General features: G+C 40.5%; 1 protein-coding gene across 1 annotated transcript in view; it reads left to right on the forward strand.

The window, feature by feature from the left end:
- Positions 1–252: 252 nt before the first annotated feature.
- LOC148999050 (telomerase reverse transcriptase-like) overlaps positions 253–19,724 on the forward strand; it is a 35,539-nt gene continuing 16,067 nt past the window's right edge. Inside the window, exons 1-2 of the mRNA XM_089141508.1 lie at positions 253–718; positions 4,054–4,131. Of these exons, the coding sequence (XP_088997634.1) occupies positions 410–718; positions 4,054–4,131 (387 nt within the window). The 5' untranslated portion in view covers positions 253–409. The remainder of the gene's footprint in view (positions 719–4,053; positions 4,132–19,724) is intronic.

A 19,724-nucleotide genomic window follows, 5' to 3' on the forward strand; every position in this document is an offset into this window, starting at 1 on the left:
CATCTAACTTTGCCATCGGAGGCGGCTGCCCGGCACACAAGCCGGCTCGCACCTAACCTTTCTTGCAGGACTCATCGTCCCGGATACGAGAGGAGGCTCAGTTGGATCCAGAAGCATAATTGATCCGCATCACATTTTGAAGGGAATCGTTACTAATTTTGCATAATGTTGAGAATTTGTTGCACTAGTCTAATATTTTGTAAATTTAAGAGACATTTTATTGGAAAATTTATCTTTGAGGCGTCCCTCAAATTTCTCAAATTTACCTAGAAATTTGACGGGAAAATGTCTAAAAAATAACATTGTTTGTAAATTCTCTTCGAAATTCGCGCCAAATGAACGCCCCAAGAGTCTCTAGTTTGGGCATTGAGCAAATCGCATTGAGCAAATCGCTTCTCTTGCAGTTGCAATGAAGAAAATGAAGAAAAAAAGAAGAGTTCCCGAAGTCCTGTGGAGGTTGTATCGAAATCGTGCTCGCACTTTAGCAGACACAATCTTATCTTTGCTGCCTCAAACCCCACCTTCAGTAGCCGGTTGCTGGTGTAAGGGCTGTGGCTGCCTCGTTTGCGGCGGCGATGGTCCCATGTCCGTCCTTCTTAGACCTGAAGACCCACCCGACTACCACAAGCTGTTGAACAGATGCTTTGTCGTCATGCCAGACGATCAGCCGCAGCGACGCACAGCCTTCTACCCCGAATGCCGATGGTCCCAACAAACGGTATCCTAGATCCTCATTTCACTCACATTTTGTTAAAATCGATTCATTGTTTTTTTTTATGGGGAGAGAATCGATGAATCGAAAACAAGACCTCCTTACTCTTACTGACTCTACATAGTGGCTAGAATTGTTACATGTGGCATGTAATTATCCAATGAGCCATAATTATAACCCAGTTTATTCGACCAAAAAAATAAATAAATTACAACCTAGTTTAGGAAAACAGTGATCTTCTTACAATTTCTCCCCCATTTTCTCTCCTCATTTCCACCGTTGCTATTTCCACGATCTCTTTTTTCCTCTTTCTTCAATTGATGATATTCTTATACATGTTCTTCGATTTCTTTCATTCTCCTTTTTCAATTCAGCCGTTAATAATGTAAATGACCTTGTGTTACCCTGTAAAATTGGAGTTTGTCATTAATAATGTGAATGATATTGTCGTAACCTGTACAGTTGGAGTCCAGTAAGAACAAAGGTTTCACGATGGATTCTCCTCTCTCAGTGTGTTTACCTGTGAAGAAAAAAAGTATGGCTGCGTTTGTTTGCTGGAATAAAGGTGTGGGGTGGGAAAAAAGGGGTGGAAAATTCTTGAAAAAAGTGTAGATTTCTTACTTTTCCTTTAAATCCCTTTAAATCCCAAAATAGTAGATTGTTTGGTTGCTTGGGGTGGGAAAGTGGAAGTCAAGTTGCCACAACTTTCCCACCCCATGCCATTTTAAAACCCCACATATTTGGTGGTACTTTAGGGGAAAGTTGGGAAAAGTAAAAAGTGGGACCCACCCCTATCACTTTTCCACAAAACCCAACCCTTTCCTTTCCTTTCCTTCTCTTCTCCCTCACCCCACTACACATGGGACCCACATATTTTTTTCCCACCCTTTTTTTCCCACCCCATCTTTGCAAACAAACACAGCCTAAAAGAATTTTGAATTTGGGGAATTTCTTAGATTTCGTTTCTAATTAGGAGAGAAAATGGGGGAGAAATTGTAAGAGAAGATCAATGTTGTCTTAATATTAGGTTTTAAATATGGTAGTTGGATTCTTTGATGCCACATGTCACAATCCTAGACCCTAATTGCATAGAATTGTAGAGGATGTGAATCTCATTTGTTACTCAGATATTTGGGGACCGCTGAGTGAACTCGGGATTGGGCTACCAGTCCGAAATGACCAATTTCTTCCCGCTTGGTGCCTAAAGGCTTACCCACAAGTAGAGTTTTTTTTTTTTTTTTGTTGGGGGGGGGGGGGGTGGTAATTTTCCTAAGCAGCGTTAGCCTGGTAATTTTTACTGACAGGTGCTTTGATGCCTTGACCTTAGGTTACAACTGTGGTCCACCTACCATTGGGCCAATGCCACCCCTTCTCCTTTACATATACTGAAGAAAATAAAGGGATTTCTTTGGTGGTGGAGGTGTTTATATTAGTTTTTCATTTCTGGTAGCATGGCTTGTGTTTGTCCTCATGAGTGTAAATTTTAATTCTAAAATTTCTGTTTTGAATTATTTCACAACTCTGCACTGCTTAAAATAATAATTGTACCCTTCCTAGCATGTAAAGGTGCCTACTAAGTGTTAGTGAAAAGTCCATTATAGTGGATGTGCTTCTGGCACAGTGTTGGCAGCCTCCAATTTAGAGTCAGTAAGATCAAGGAAGTCTTGTTTTTGAACATCTGTCCCTCCACACCGTCCCTCCTTTCCATCCATTGGTCCTATGGGGCACCAGCCCTTGTGACTGGTTTGTTGATTACCGGAAAAAGGAAGAAAAGAAAAAGAAAAAGAAGAATAGAAAGTCCATTATAGCCTTCATAGGTCAGGCTGGAACTCTATGGAAGCATTCGTCATTCCGGTGTTGACTGCTTGCCCACAAGGCAAGCAAAGATGCTGTGCTCCAAGGCCTGAATTCATGATGATCACTGTATTGATGAAGTCCACAGTGTGTCCTTGACCATCGGTCGATATACCATCATCAAGAACCTGAAGGAGTGTGATGAAAACTGAAGTATGTGCCTTCACCTTATCAAATAGCCTCAGTTAGCTGCCCACTTTCTTCATGACCAACATATCTAATGGCCAGAGATCAAAAAGTGATCAAGAAACATAGGAAAGGATTAGTTAGTTGACTGCAGAGGTGGGAATCACCATGAGACTTCACTGGTTACTAGGCTCTTCCAATTGCCTTCGTTAGAGCAGTGCTTGCGGGACTGTCATCAGGGGCTGGGTGCTGGGAAGAGATTTTCTTCAATGCTTGCTTTAGAACATGCTGGAATGAATTTGCAAACTCTTCACCCATATCTGCTTTGCAGATTGCTTGTTGGTGTATTCCACGTGTCTCCAATCAATGCCATGGCCTTGTGAATTTGGGTGATCTGCGGATGGCCATGTGAAGAGCCTCTCAACTTTTGTTTCCTTCACAAGTAAAAATGCCCAACAGTTGTAAACCCTCAAATTTCTTCCTTTGTAGTGGAGGCGTGAATTTTTATTTATTTATTTATTATTATTTTTTTAATGTTGGTTTGCCGTTGAATTAACTTCAGTATTGGTAACCCACTTGTTTGGAAACATTTGAGTCTGTTTCAAAAGATAGGTCCTTTTCCCAAATTGAAAATCTGACTGATGGTGTCGTGCTTCTGATTTAGTGATACCCAATTGGAGTAATTTTGATAGGAAATCTATTTCCTTGTTTTGTTTCAAGGACTATCATTTCCTTTCCAGAGACCATTTAAGTTTTGTACTCTCTACCGTGATCTGGGTGCTCAAATGATAATATTTCCTCTGTTTATCACAATTTATGTATCATAGATTGGTTTCTATGGTGACCTTCCATTGAGGTTACTTAAGTTACAGAACCCATTTATTCTTTCCTTTTCTGTTTTCTGATTTCAGGTTGGTGTTATTCTCTTCAAAGCCCATTGTGGTGTTTACTCTTTTTTTTTTGTAATTGAATTCTGATATAACTTATGTTTCTGTCATTTTGGCCTCAGTTTCTGCAGGATTTTTTTGGGGTTAAATTCTTACTACTTTGATCAAATAATGAATTTTGGGTCATACTCAAGGCTAGTTGGGCATTTACAAAAATGCCCAGATGCTTTGTCAGCAGTTAACAAATGCCTATTAGCGTTAGGGGTTAATAGTAAACCTAATGCAAACTACAAGAATCACTTAGTAAATTTAGAGAGTGCAGGGGTAAGCCTGTAATTGTAATATTTAAGGGAGAAACAGTAATTTCCCCAAAATTTATTGTATATGGTTTTCCAGTTGCTCAACTATTATGTTAGTCATTATTTTATTTTTGGGGGCACAAATGTTAATCCTTCTCATTGTTGTTGTTCTTAGATGGTTAGAAGAACTATTGAGATGATAATGTGTGAGTCGCACGGGTCTTCAAATGTGATATGCAATGGGTATAATAAGGTGAGTACATCATTCAGATGTAATTCTTATGATGAGAACAAAGCTTCATAGTTCATACTCTATAGGAAAAAGAAGGAAAAAAAGAAAAGACTGGAAAATCATGGCAGGCATGTTGTATATTATTTATAGTCTCCATTGATTATTATTTTGGTTCATTTTTGTCAATCTGAAACTTATTAGGGACAGTAATGCTTAGAAAATAAATTTGCATTTGCATATTGTGAAGCTTCATTCAGTAGGATTGAATCATAAGATTTTCCTCACCAAAGATTTTGAAAGTGGTAAAAGTATCAGCAGAGAGAAAGGATCTTCCATTATTTTTTTCTGAGAAAATCTACATGCATTATTGAAGGTGTGAAGTTAATAGCTCTGCCAAAGCATAAATGAAAATTGATGTGATCTTCTAATGTGTCCCTACTTATTTTATTAGTCTTACATATTCGTTTCATCATAATTTTGACATGAGTATTACCTCTCCCTTAGATAAGCCATATGGATGCTTGATATATGTAGTCTGGTCCCTCACTAGTATTTCTCTTAAAGGGTAACAGAAAGTTCAAAACCCAGAAAAGGTCAATTATTAGGTATATGTTATGAGGATATGTGCTTCTTCAGTGCAACTCTCTTGCCATATTTTAGGCATGGCTTGATGAGAGTGACTACCATTTTATTGGGGACACTAAAACCATCTCATTTGTTAAGTTTACCCGAAAAAAAGAAAAGTAAAATGGCTAAATTGAGCTCAAAGTTTCAAAAGTTTATCAGATAGCCATTAGTCAGAGAGGGTTCTGGTGGCATTTTTGTTAGTCTCGTTATGGTCTCAGCTTTAAGCCATTTCCTGTACTTGTTTGAGGTGAAAATTCTCAAGGAGATGGGTCTGGGGTCCTCTATCACTTGGAGTCTTCAATTTTACTGCATGGAAAGAACTAATGGAAGCCAGAGTTAGTTGGCCCTTGTGATGTTTAGCATAACATCCCATTTGCTTCCTAGAAAAATTGAAGAAACACAGACAATTGATTGCTCTTTTAATAGACAAGAACATAGAATGCAAAAGTTTGACGGAAAACATGTGCAGTTAATTTCCAGTTTAAACATAAGAAGATAGTGTTGTCCTTTTAAAGTAACTCCACCATCAGAAACTTGGATTTGAGTGGTAAAACTAAAATATGTAAACAATACATGAACTCGTTCAAGGAATTTTATAAAATAGGAAATGAACATATCCAAAGCAGTTTGGTAGATTCTCTCATAGATTATAAGTTAAGGAATTTGCCCAAAAACCGTTAGCTTGCTTTGCAGTATACTTATTGATAGGCCAGTAGTAGGGTCTTTCCTAAGAAGCCGCATGCAACCTATGGTTCATTGTTCAATACCTTGCTGTTTGAGTTAAAATCTCAGTGGACAAACAGCTAATAGTTCACCCGAAGGTAGAGAGAGAGTGTGGGAGGTGGTGGTCCTAAAAAGGTTTAGACTTTGGGTAAAAGGTTAGAGTATAAGGTTTTGATTGAATTAGGGTTTAGGTTTCTAGAGGAAGAAGATGAACTGCAGAAAATTCTAAACTAGTGTAATGATGGTCTATTAATGAAGATAGAAGTAGGGTTAGGACAGGGGAGGGGTGCGATACTGTTAGTCGAGGGGAAAGGTGATACGGTAGGGAATTCTAGGGCTTCATGTGGCGAGGGGGCTGCTGCCGCAAGGAAGAAAGAGGTTGTGGGGGGTGTTTTAATGCAAGGGTTAGGAAAGGTGATGGGGTAGGAGAAGGGGCTGAGGTTTCACTTGATGAAGAAGACTTGAATTACAGATCACTTGAAAAATGAATGCTGTCACAGGCTTGAAGGTAGGGGAATGATGAAGAAACTGCAGAAATTTAGCTCAGACTGGTGGTATTCTTCTTAGGAGCACATGACTCCACTTTTCCTTCAAATCTGTATTTTTATTCAGTTAATCATGGCTGCCTTGTTACAGTGTGTGAGGGGGGGGGGCTATTTATAGCCTTACGTTTAAGGAAACTAACTAGGACTCAACACAAGAAACCTACTTGGACTGAACTTAGGAACCTTATTTGGATTAGAATTCCCTAGTACAATTAGACTCAACTTCTAAACTAGGAAAAGGACTCTTTGAGTAAAAGTTTCTGAACAATGACAAGTTGCAAGCTAAGAGATTTAACTTTTAAAAGGAACCCAACTTGAAATTGGATTCCAACTAGGACTCTTAAATACAGCATGACTCTAACCACTAACTCAATTGAGAAAAGAAGAATAGATTCTAACTCCTAACTCGGGGAAGGTAACTAATCCACTCTTGCCTCAAGGGGGGTGGAAAATTACCAAAATACCCCTTAGGAAATTTGGCAATCTCTTGGGGCCACATGATTTGTGGGCTGTTTTGGGCCAAATTATGAGTGGCCCTATACTTGCCAATCCCGGTAACATCAAGAGTTTAGCAGCCACCTGTTTGATTGGAGTGCTCAGCAGCCATTTACTTTCAGTAAGATGTATTGATTATACATCCCACTGAAAGGAAGAGTACTAGATACTTTCTTGCCTACATCATAAAGTAGGGGTAGGATTAGTAACAACTTAGCACAAATAATCCACTGTCAGGAACTAGAAGCAAAAGACAGAAGTTAGAAGTTTAGGCCCTAAACTTAGAGGGGTCACCGTCTCCTAGATTTATTGTTGATCAATATCCAGACACCCCACCCGAATCAGTAGATGAGGCACCATATACCCTACTATATGTCCCATATCCATATCCATAGCCAAGCCCATAAACCCCATATGGTGACCCCACATTCTTACCATTCAAGCTTATTGATCCTATTGAGTTTGCCAAGCTAGCCACATCCACGTCTGTTTGCCTTGGTGAGTGGAATTGGCTGTGAGGCCCTCTATAGTAACCCCTTAGTTGTAGAGGCCCTGGTAGTCTGACAAGTATGCCACCATGGTGCTCATCCTGGATTGCATGCGTGAACTTTGACTCCTCAATGAATTTGATGGGGCTTGCTGCTGTCTTCGGTAGTGGAACCACATAATATTTTGGAATTCCACCACCACCACCACCACCGTCATCATCGTCATAACCACCATTGTCATCATCATCACTAGCATCACGACCATCACCAACATCATCCTTGGATTCAGTCTTACTATAAGGCTGGGTCTCGTCGATCCTACACATATGTGGAAGGCACGATCTCATCGTTGCTCGAGTGCATAGATCAATAATCATCTGCAACAGTAGCAGCAGCTGCCTGCTGAGCATGTACCCGACCATTGCCAGCCATGAACTCATTGACATCAACGCCTGCCTGCCGAGCAATATGTCGGTCAGGCCAACCAATAGGCTGGCCAATAATGGCTCACCCCTATCCCTCACCCAATCGATGATGGGGTCATCATCTGATTCCCCCCCTAAACATATCGGCTAGATTGATTATATCTTGTTGCCTATTACCCTCTACTGTGTCTGTATGTACTGGAGCTTCAACCTCATGTTGTAATGGACGAATACAAGGTCATTTAGGTGCTTAGAGCCCAATCTGTTCTGCCTGTTTGATTGGATCCGGAAAAGGTGCTCTAGTTCTTATCACATCTAGAAGCGGAGTAAGCATGTGCAAAGAATTTGATTGCCACCTTCCTGAGGTTCTCTACACTCTTGCTGATGTGAACCCGATTTTCGGGGTAGGGTTTCTTGAGTAGATTCCCTAAAATTAGGGGTTCACTCAGGATAATCTTCTTTTGAACCAGCAAATAATAAATGGGAAAGAATAGGGGATTTAGGGAGGTTCTTGGGAATGATTTATGATAGATGTAATCTAAGGCTCCAAAGGATGCTTGAGATACCTAAAAATTACTAGGAAGCTAGAATTGGGTTCTGGATGGCAAAGAGAAGTATTGGGATATTTGTGGATCTCTAAAGAATTAATTTGGGGGGGGGGTCTTGGAAAGGGTTAGGGTTTTAATAAAATTATTTGGGAAGTGGTTGCGTGATCAGTCTTTACCTAAAATTAATTGGGAAGGGAAGGGAAGTCTGTGATTGGGTATGAGAAGGTTTGGGTTGGTCATGGATAAGATTTGGTTTTACAAAACTAAATGGGTTGTGGAATTTGGTTAACAGAGAAATGTGGATGGGTTTAGGGTGTTAACAAAGTGGCATGCGATGATTAGGGGAAAGCTAGACTCAAGAAAAAGTGCCTAGGGAGGCACGATTAGATAAGAAAAGGGTTGGAAATGGTTTGGGTTAGTTATGGGATGAATTTTGGAGGAAAGATTGGTCTTGAGAAGATGTTGGGCAATATCTTGACAAGATTCTGGGCAATCTTTGAAAGTCTTTCTTTTCTGTTTTTCTTTTCTTGTAATTCTGCTGCAAGAACCAGAAAAATAAAAGAAACAGAAAAAAGGGGGAGGGTGCTGCAAGGAGAGGGGGGGGGGATCTTGGAACCGTTGCAGGGGTGGGAGCTTGTACAATAAGGTTGCTGGGTGGGGGTGGGTTCTTGATGGAGTTGCAGGGTGAGGAAGGGGTTTAGGGCTGCTGTGCTTGTTTGATTGGAAGAAAGTGCTGTGAATGCTTGTAGATGCTGGAGTTTGGAAGAAGAATGCTAATGTTAGGACCCTCATTAGCTTCTCCCCGAACCCTCCAGATGCAATTCCCACCCGAAAATACAGGCTCAGAATATTAAAGCAACAGCAATGACTGTTTTCATTAAATGCTGAACTATAAACAGAATAGAAAACTCCCAACTCCTCTAGTGATTCATTCACTAACAATCACCCGAATAAACATAGCAACATTCACAATGTCAAAACCCTAACCAAGAGAACTCCTCTCTCCTAGAAAGCTCAGCTTGTTCTCCACTTCCTGATTTCATGCATACCCCTCACCTCACTCATCCCCCTCTTACATAACAGAACATTCCTAACCTCTTACCCCTCACCCAATCCCCTCTTGCCAAGTGGACCATCATCTCTGCTTCTCTGCTAACAACAGGGTAGTGGCTGCTGTCCAACAAAAGTTGGCCACCTGTCCTTCTGTCTGTATGTATAATGTCTGGTTAAAATGGATAAAAGACCTAATTATCCATAAAGAGTCCTACTTAAAAGAAATACTCCTTATGACACAAGAACTCCACTACTAACTTAATCTAAGAATCTAAAACATAATTGGACTCAGAAAATAAAAACAAAAATTCTGAAACTAAAATAATCTACTTAGGGCTGGAAAAGGGCCAAAGTGCCCTCCCTGTCAATGGTTTGACCAGCCTTAGGTTCGCCATCATGGTTGGGCCTTGGGGCCCAAACCAGGCTTTTGGCAGGGAGGGGGGGGTGACCCTTTTTCACAACAATACTCCCCCTCTTGAAAGCATTCATCTCCTCATGAATGAGCTGATCAAATGATCCTGGTTTGATTCTCTAGAGATGTTCAATGTGAACTCGTCCTCGCATCTTGCAATGGGGAGGAAGTAGTAGGTGTATTGCTGCTAGTACTGCTCCAAGACAGAACTCTGGTATAGTAGGATTGGTGGTGATGAAGTCTTCAATCATAGGGGCTTGCTTGTCAAAAGCCCAAGGAGAAAGATGAAGCCAGTAGGCTTGGACTTGAAGTTAATGGGCCTGCTCCTGGAATCTTTGCTTGTCATCACCTTGGAGGGTGTTTCGTCCTTACTTGTTGGTACTACAACAAGAATTTTGAGACCATGAGGTTCTTTTTTGCATGGAGCAGAGGCTGGTGTGTTCTTGATGTCTGTTGGCAGCAACACTCTACCCTTAATGTCAGGAGAGAGGGAACCTCTGGTGGAGTGTGTACCCCATCCATCACCTCTTCGCTTGGTGTTGCTGATTTGGCCATGTCTTTATGCTTTGTGGGGGCATTTTTGTCAGCTGTTATCTCCTTGTCATCAAGGACTTGAGTCTCCTTCTTGTCTTCTACTGTTGTTCAGCCTTAGGATCACTATCAAGCACTTCTAGCATGGCTGTAGTTGGTAACTTGGTATGAATAGCGGCTTTGTTCCTATTGTCATCTCACTAAGGTCTTGGCATTGGTCCAAATGTGCTACCTAGCCAATGGGATCTTCTAGGGCTGCCTCTAGAGGTGGAAAGGATTTTTTCTTCAAGAACTAGTGGCTGGATTTTAGAGACTGCATCTCCCCTTCTTTGAGGGCACTCACTGGCTAGGTGGTCCTTGTTGTAATAGCTAGGGTTGCTGTAGCATGTTCCCTTGTGGTCTGTCATAAGAGGGTATGGAAAAGCTATGGAAGTATTGGTGAATGGTGGATCCCTCCTATGGACGGTAGTCTGATGGTGGTGTAACTCTTGATCATAATCATAAAAGTAGTAAGACCTAATGAGCTCTTCCAAAGTGGATGGGGAGTCATGATGGGACCTTTCAATATCTTCAAACAAGGGGTTCTCTCATACGTGAGTTTTCTGATATGATCATCCTTGTTTCTTTTTCCTCTGCACCAGTCCTCCTGGTTACTTCCATCAGATTTTGTGAACTTTTGGTGGTACCATTTTTGGGGAGAGTAGGTCTGTTGGTGTTGTCTAGCTTGATGTTCCTGGGTGGGAAAAATAGTTTGCTCAAAGCTTTTGACATCTCTTCCCACATGTTGGGTTCATTACCTTAATACCTCATTCGTCTCCTTGTGTGGTCCCTCTACACTAGCCTTATCTTACCAAACTCTAATAAATAGTGCCCGTCAAAATAATTGTCAAGATTATATAGGCACTCATAAAAAATTTGAAGGTCACTGACACCAGCATAAGTCTCTATCTCGTGAATCTCTGGAGGCCTTTGTGGTTGCCTTATCCCTCTACGCATATGATTTAGGTAGTTTCTTGTTGGTCCCTCCATGGGTTTGGCTACTATTGTTTCAAGAGTGTCCTGGTTCTATAGCTCTAATACCAAATGATGTGAAACAGATTTTAGGGTTAGGATTTGTTGAATAGATTTCCTAAAATTAAGGGTTTACCTAGGATAATCTTTTTCTGAACCAGAAAATAATAGATTCAGTGGGAAAGAATAGGGAATTTAGGGAGGTTTCTTGGGAATGATTTATGATAAATGTGTTTTAAGGCTCTAATGGGTGTAACTTGAGATACCTAAAAATTACTAGACATTAGAATTCAGTTCTCGATGGCTAAGGGAAGGATTGGGATGTTTGTGGATCTCTCAAGAATTAATTTTTGTTGGGGGGGGGGTCTTGGAAAGGGTTAGGGTATTAATAAAATCATTTGCAAAGTGGTTGGGGGATCAGTCTTTACCTAAAATTAATTAGGAAGGGAAGGGAAGTCTGTGGCTGGGTATGGAAGGTTGGTTTGGTCTTGGATAAGATTTGGTTCAATAAAACTAAGTGGGTTGTAGAATTTGTTTAATTGAGAAATGTTGGATGGCTTTAGGGTTTTAACAAAGTGGCATGGTGGGTTGTAGAATTTGGTTAATTGAGAAATGTTGGATGGCTTTACGGTTTTAACAAAGTGGCATGGAATGATTATGGGAAACCTAATGTTGAAAGAATTGTGAAATTCTGACTTTTGTGTTTGAAGAACACAACAAGAGCTTTATTTACACTAATAACCTTAAAAAAAATAATAGAACAAATAAAATCTTCCTAGTGTGGGAATATCACAAGAAAAAATATAAGATTCCAAAAGAATTAACGAAGATCTTAGCAAATCTACCCCCAATCAGGAACCCACTTTTAATATGGAAAATAAATCTACTAACTACTAAATTTGCTTTACAACACTCCCCCTTAAGTTGGAGCATAGATATTTATTATTTAGTATGCCCACAGCCCACTTGCCAATGATATGACTTAACATCCTGACTTTTAAGCTCTTTGTAAGCACATCAGCCCATTGATTATCTGAGATAACAAAAGGTGATATGAATTAGTCCATCTTCAATCTTTTCTTCAATGAAGTGCTTCTCGATCTCCGCATGTTTGGTCTTGTTTGTATTGGTTTATGATCTGATTGCTGATTTTCTGTCCAAGTACAGCTGTTTTATAGGTGTCTTTAAGTCTGTCCCAAGCTCTTGAAGCAGTCCCTTCAACCGCAGTACTTCACAAGTACCTTGAGCTAATGCCCAAAACTCTGCTTCTGCACTGGACCTTGCAACTATTGCCTGCTTTTTTCTCCTTTAACCCACCAAGTTGCCTCCTACATATGTACAGTAGCCCTTGGAAGACATCCTATCAGTTGGACATCCTGCCTAGTCCGCATCTGTGTATGTCTCAACTCTAAGATGTCCATGAGCTGAAATTTGAATACCTTTCCCTAGAGTAGCCTTCAAATGTCGCAAGATTTGGTATACTACCTTCAGATGTGAGGACTAGGGATCAAGCATATATTGGTTGACAAGACTAACTGCAAATGTGATATTTGGTCTAGTATGTGTCAAATAAATCAACTTGCTGACCAACTTCTGATAGGTTGTCTTATCAGCTAGTTCGCCTTCTTTTGCCTTCAAGTGTAAATTAGGCTTAATAGGTGTCTTAACTGGCTTACATCCTAACGTCCTAGTTTCTTTTAGTAGATTGAAAGTATACTTTCTCTCAGAGAGAGACACACCATTGGAAGTTGATCACAATATCATCCACATACACTAGAAGTACAGTAGTGTGGGAACCGTCTCTTTTAATGAACAAGGTCTGGTTTACATACTTTGCTTGTAGCCATTAGAGATCATGGCTTTATGAAACCTTCCAAAGTCCAAACCATGCTCTCGGAGATTGATTCGGCCCATATAATGCCCTCTTCAACTTGCACACTTTCCCATGAGTCTTAGTAGTAGAATATTTAGGGGGCACATCCATATACACCTACTGTTGGAGTTCTCCATGTGGAAAAGCATTCTTGACATCTAATTGCTGTAGGTTCCACCCCTTATTCAATGCACATGAAAGGACAGCCCGTTGTATGTTCATTTTGGCAATAGAGGCAAATGTCTCTTGGTAGTCAATGCCATAAGTCTGAGTGAAGCCCTTGGCCACCAATCTTGCTTTGTACCTCTCCACGGTCCCATTTGCCTTGTGCTTGATAACAAACACCAATTTGCACCCAACATTCCTCTTTCCTAGAGGCAAAGACACCATCTGTTATTTCCTTCCAGTTTGATTGAGATAATGCTTCTTGCCAAGTTTTAGGAATAGAATTGGAGGACAAAGAGGAAACATAACTTTGAAATTTTGGGGATAGGGGCTAATATGAAACATAATTGGAAATAGGATGTTTGGTGCAGGTTCATGGCTGCTTTCCTTTAGCAGTTGGTAAGTCTAAAGTAGGATAAAAACAAAGGTTAGATATAAGGCTCACTTGGAGGAACTGGTTCTTTAGGACTAGGAGCTGAAGCTTCCAACTGGCTTGGCACTCTACGTGGTTCTTGCTGCTTTCTTTGACGAGTCTTCGGAGGTCTTTCCTCCCCCCTTCACATCATCCACTAGCTGCTCCTATCTAGTCACTCCATCTTCCAAAGAAGGATCATCAACAGAAATCCTAGGAGAAATATTTAAAGGAGGGATCAAGACCAGAGCCTCTTCGCTAAGACTCTCCCTTGAAGAGGTCTAGGGGAAAAAGAAGGGAACTTTTTCCTGGAACATCCATAGGAATGACGAGAACTAGGATGATAAAACTTATAACCCTTCTGTGTAGGAAGATAACACAAGAAGATTTACTGTAACCTACGTGGATCCAACTAATCAAGAATGTGGTGGTTTCAGGCAAAGGCAACACAACCAAAAATCTTAGCTGGTACAGTTAAAGGCTGTTGTCCCTAAAATAATTTCAAAGGAGCGGTGCTGGTCCAAGACTTGGGAAGGCATTTGGTTAATCAAATAAGTTGTAGTAAGGACTGCATCAAACCAAAACCTAGGAGGCACATGTGTAGTTAAATTAGGGAACGTGTTACCTAAAAAAGATGTTTACTCTTAAATTCGGAAACCCCATTGTGAGGTGGAGTGTCGATGCAACTGGTTTAGTGGATGATGCCATGGTTAGCCAAATAAGATGGGAATGCACCACCCGTATGAAGGATTTTGATTGTGGCAAACTGTGTCCTAACCATCTTTTGAAAATTTTGGAAATATAAAAAAATATCACTTTTTTGGTGAAGTAAGTAGACCCATGTAGTCGTATTGCAACAATAATGAATGTGACAAACCATTTATGACCAGAAAGAGACATGGTCAGAGAAGAACCCCACACATTAGAGTGAATAACAAAAAAGGGAACAATACTACGATGATTAGAAATTGGATAAACATGTCTAGTTTGTTTGTCTAAGATGCAAGCCTCCCAATGAAAATCATTCAAATTACATCTTTTAACTAAATTAGGAGACAACTTAGACAAAATAGGTAGAGGAATGTGGCCGAGACGTTATCGTTGTAATAAGGTAAAAAAATGCAGGAGAAGTGGAACTAGAGGCCATAGAAAAAGCTGATGGAGACTCATCTAACAAGTAGAGTTGCTCTTTCTGTCTACCTGTCCTAATTGTCCACCCCATTTCTAGGTCCTGAAACACATAATAAGAAGAGAAAAACAGTTATTTTGCAGTTCATGTCACAATTGAGGCTACTAATAGATAAAAGATGAGCCAAAAACTTAGGAACATGCAAAACGGATGATAGAGTAAGGAAAGACGAACAAATAATAAATCCCTTTCTAGAGATAGGAGAAATAGATCCATCGGCTATTTGAACAACCTAAGTCAAAGAAATAGATACTGTTGAAGCATATGTAAGTTTTGGGAGTTTTACTGTTCACGTTACTGTTCACGTGAACAATATTATGCTATTGTTTTTATTATATTTTCTATTTCTAATGTGGGAGTCTTGCTACATAAGTTTTGGGAGTTTTTAGAAAGTATAGTTTCTATTTTGGTGGTAGTTTCTATTTTCAGAACTTTCTATTTTAGGAGTTAGGAAGTTACTAAAGCTGTAATATTTTGTTTCCTTTTTCTAAAAGACAATTACTTGTCTCTCAAGTTGTATTAGATTTATTAGAAGCTATAAATAAAAGTGCTCTGTGATTCTAGACTTTTAAGCAAGAATCACAGGCCTCTTTCCTCATCTCTCTTCTCTTCTTCTTCTTCTTCTCTCTTTTCTTTGTTCAAGTTCAGCTGCTGTTTTGATTATTTAATGCTTGTTTTCTAACATGGTATCAGAGCAATAAATATCTGAGCCTATATTCGACTGCAATTTGAGTTTGAGAGTCCTCTTTAAGCCCTTCTTACCTACCACAGCTCTTGCTGCTCTGTGCTTGCTGCAGAACCAGATGGACAATAAAGTGAAATAGTTCATCTTCAAGAGGTCTAATTCCAACTATTTATGGCTTCAAGGTCTGGGCTTTCATGCATGGAATACTGCTGTTTCAAGCCTACTGTTTGTACTGGAATTTGCTACCTGATTGAAGGCCTTGAAGCCTACTTATACCTGTGATGATGTCTCTGATTTATGTTGATAAGTGCTCTCTGATATGGCTGATGACACCACTAGTTGAAGTTTTTTTCCCCTCCTCCAAATTCTGCTGATGAGGTGTCACTGTTCTAAGCTACTCTACCTTAGTTATTTAGAGTTTGTTACTCTCTGCTACTGTGTTGCTTGGCTGTTTACAGTTTTTTTTCCTTTCCCCCATTCAGTTATCTACCCCTATAATTTGGTTGTCACAGCTGATTCTAAGGCATCTCCTGATATGTTGACCACATCTTGATTTCCCTACCTAAATCTGCATTGCTTTTCTTCTCAGACTGAGTTCTTCATCTGGTTCTAGGTCTCTTGTGGCTAAGTTCTCTGTTTCCGATTCCTATATGTTTTTGCTGCATTTGGAATTCACTTCCTTAATTTTCTGTTTCTGCAACTGAGAAAACAGTTGTTGAACCTTCGTAACCTGCCATCGTCATCTGCATGGTGGGAGATCTCGCTCTCGCGAGCGAGATCTCGCCACCCAGAAATACCGAGATCTCGACCGAGATGGCGAGATCTCGGTCGAGATATGCCAGAAAATTGGCGGTAGTCTCGGTAGCCCATCTCGGTGAGTTTTAGGGCTCTGGTTGGGCTGAAACTTGGTACTTAGCCTATTTAAGGCCTTTTGAACACATTGGTGGCCTTAGATTTGTGAGAAAATAACCCTAACTATGTCTCCTGCGTCGACCCTATGTGTAAAACCGAAATTCTGTGTAATGCAAAGTTATAGTCTTAGAGAATAGACAACATGTAATGTAATTATGTAAAGATATCAAGTAATTCAAGACTTCAAGTTAATGAGTTATCATTTATCAACCATCAAGTATCAAATACAAATATATAATAACATATTAACATTACACATCAAGTATTCAAGAATCAAGTCAACAAGTGATCAAAGTTCAAACTTCAAACTATCAAAGATTCAAAGTAATAAATTGTTAAACACTTAAATGTCTTCAAAATTTTACAACCATAACTCCATAAGAATTAAGAAGATTACAACTTACAACTTACAACTTACAACTTACAAGTTACAAGACTAAGAGTATCACTCAACATTCCGCATCAATTGATTCTGAACGGTGGCCACATATGACTCCCAAGTCAATTGATCATCAAGTATGTCACATATCGGTTTATATGATCATTATATGTTTGCATGTCGAATCTTTGGAGGAATAGCAGTCGGGATAACCGTCAATCATGGGTGGGTGAAAGAGCCATTGTTGTTGTTGTTGTTCATATAGTTGTTGAGTATTTGGGTACGGGTTTCTAAACCACTCATTTAACAACCCACCTTCACTCCCATATGCATACTCTCCAGGTGAAGGGTCTTGAGGAATAGTATGACCTCCATAAGAAGAATACCCACTGTAATCTGACCCGGTGCTGTGATCCCCATATTGGTACCCCGATGACAGGCTCTGCTGTTGTGAATCACTCTGATCTAGGCTCATGCTTCCCATGTTCAATTCAAGATCATGCATGCTTGCATCATCATTCGGTTGCCCCTGCCCTTGCTTTGATCTGCTCTTCCGACTCCTACTATAAGTCCGAGAGATAGGGGAACTGTGGCTCACATGTGTCGGATGACTCGGACCTGGTGGAGGTGAGTCAGGTGACTCCCTTTGTTGACGCTGACTTCCACCAGAAACACGACCAGCCTGACTGCCTCCATGACTCGAACTCGATGTCTGATTTGGGCCACTTGGCCGTCTGGTATGAGTGGTATCATCGGCATCATCATCTGAATCCCCACTACTAGTTGTCACCTCAGTTGTTTGAAGTCGACCAGGTGGCTCCACAAATGGTACAGTTGATCCTTCTGATGCCGCTACAGCAGCCTGACCCTCATCAGAAGATAGGTGCTCAGCCACAGCATCTGGGCCCACAGCAGCAGCAATGGTAGGATCAGGCTGCCCTTCTGGCCCATCCAGCATTGGGCCACCTCGATCCCTAACCCACTGATATATGACATCATCTTCCTCATCTTCTGCGGGGGGCTCGTGGAATATATCAGTCAACTCAATCGGTTCACGGTTGTCGTCATCTATATTATCTTGTATGTGCCCTACTCTCAATCTCATGTTGTAATGCACATACACCAAGTTCTCGAGCCTCTTACTCCCCAATCTGTTCCGTACCTTACTATGGATGAGCGAGAAGGTGCTCCAGTTCCTCTCGCAGCCAGAGGATGAGCAAGTCTGTGAGAGTACTTTAATTGCTATGTCCCTGAGATTTGGCGCACTAATTCCATATAGAAACCACCAGTCAGCTGCATAACCAAAAATAAGAATGCATTAGGCAAGCAAATCTTTATATTTATATAACTTATCAGTTATCATTTATAAAGTTATAGACTTAATGACTTATAGAGTAGTAAACTATTTACCAGGATCAGTTTTTTTCCTAGTTGCAACTGCAGAAGGCTTTCCAAAACTCCCAGAGGCATCCCTGAACTCCCTGATCTGTACACCAATTCACCAATTCTTCAATTATTGTATTATACTATTATCATGTATATGCTTAATGGCTAATGCACTAATGCAAGAAGTTGAAGAAACAATTGAATAAGTTCTCACCTCTCCATTAATTGTCCCTTGCATGATGGGATTTGACATAAGCTTCTCCACCACCTCTTGCACCGCAGTCATCAACTTTACATCAAGCCCCAGATCATTCTTGTAATGGTACTTTGGGTTGAGGTAGTAAGCTTGCATTGTGGAAATAAAAAATTTGGTTAATGACTTAGTGATTTGGTTGTTTACTAACTTACTTGTTTATAAATTATAAGTTATAAGTTATAACAAATAAAGAATTTAAATTAAAGTATACAACAAAAACTTAAAGACTTAAAAGTGACTCACCAGCCAAGTGCAAAGGATGCATCAAGTGCATCTCCCATCTATTATCGATGATCCTCTCGTAGGATTTGAAGGTGCTAGGGGCAGCAGCTCTAACCAACTCTTTCATTTGCTGGAGGGCAGCATATATGTGGGGCATTGTGGGCTTCTTCTCCGAATCCACCATCCTTAAAACAAACACAATAGGCTCTATAATGCCCAGTGTCCTATTCAGCTGCCTCCAAAAGGAATCATCAGCAATGGTTTGTTGGGCTAGTACTGCATCAGGATGGCTAGATCCACGCCAACCAAACCACTCCTCACTTGCAAACATGTGCCGAAGACCCACCACTTTCTTCTGGAAGCTTTTCAGAGCTACATAGTTGGTGGCGAATCTAGTCAATCCAGGTCTGACTAGATCACCCTTACTGATGGTTCCTCATCATCTTCAGCACATAACCATGGTTATAAATAAAATTACTTACCCTTCTAGCCCTCTCAACCACAGTACTGATTGACTTTCTTTTCCCCAAGTCTTTCAACATAAGATCAATCGAATGAGCAGCACATGGTGTCCAAAAGAGGTGGATCCTGCTGCTCTTCTTCCTCATCAACATTTCACCAGCTTTTTTGAAGTTTGCACCATTATCTGTGACAATTTGGACCACATTCTTTGGCCCTACCTCGAGTACCACCTCCTTAAGAAGCTTGTAAAGGTAGTCAGCATCTTTGATCTTATCTGAGGCATCCACTGACTTGAGGAAGGATGTCTTTCCATTGCAGCTCACCATGAAATTAATGATGGACTGTCTAGTAGGACCAGTCCATCCATCAGCCATCACAGTAACACCATATGTACTCCATTGTTCTTTTAATGATTCAATGTATTCATCCACCTCCTGCTTTACCTTGGGTAAATATTTATTCATTACTTCCCAAGCTGTTGGGCCTTTAACCCCTACACCTGCCCTAGCAACTGCATTGATCATCCCCTGATAGTATGGTGTTTTGGCTACATTGGGTGCAATGTTGTTATAGAGCATGAATTTGCTGATTGTTAACCTAGCTTCCTCCTCCCTACTGCCTTCTCTACCTCCAGCAAACATATAGGGAATGCTTCTTTGATAGATGTCTTGTTGGTTGAAGAGGGAGGGGTCTTGGTCAAATGTGGAATCATAATGTGTAGTCTTCCTCCTCCCTCCTTTCGGTCCTCTCGAGCCTCGGTTCCCCCGAAAACTATGTCTAGGTGGCATGGATGCCCCTAACCCCGAACCACCTGC

Source organism: Hakea prostrata, unplaced genomic scaffold, assembly GCF_041222555.1.
Source record: "Hakea prostrata isolate BN-2017 unplaced genomic scaffold, UWA_Hpros_2 contig_59, whole genome shotgun sequence".
Classification (NCBI taxonomy): Eukaryota; Viridiplantae; Streptophyta; class Magnoliopsida; order Proteales; family Proteaceae; genus Hakea; species Hakea prostrata.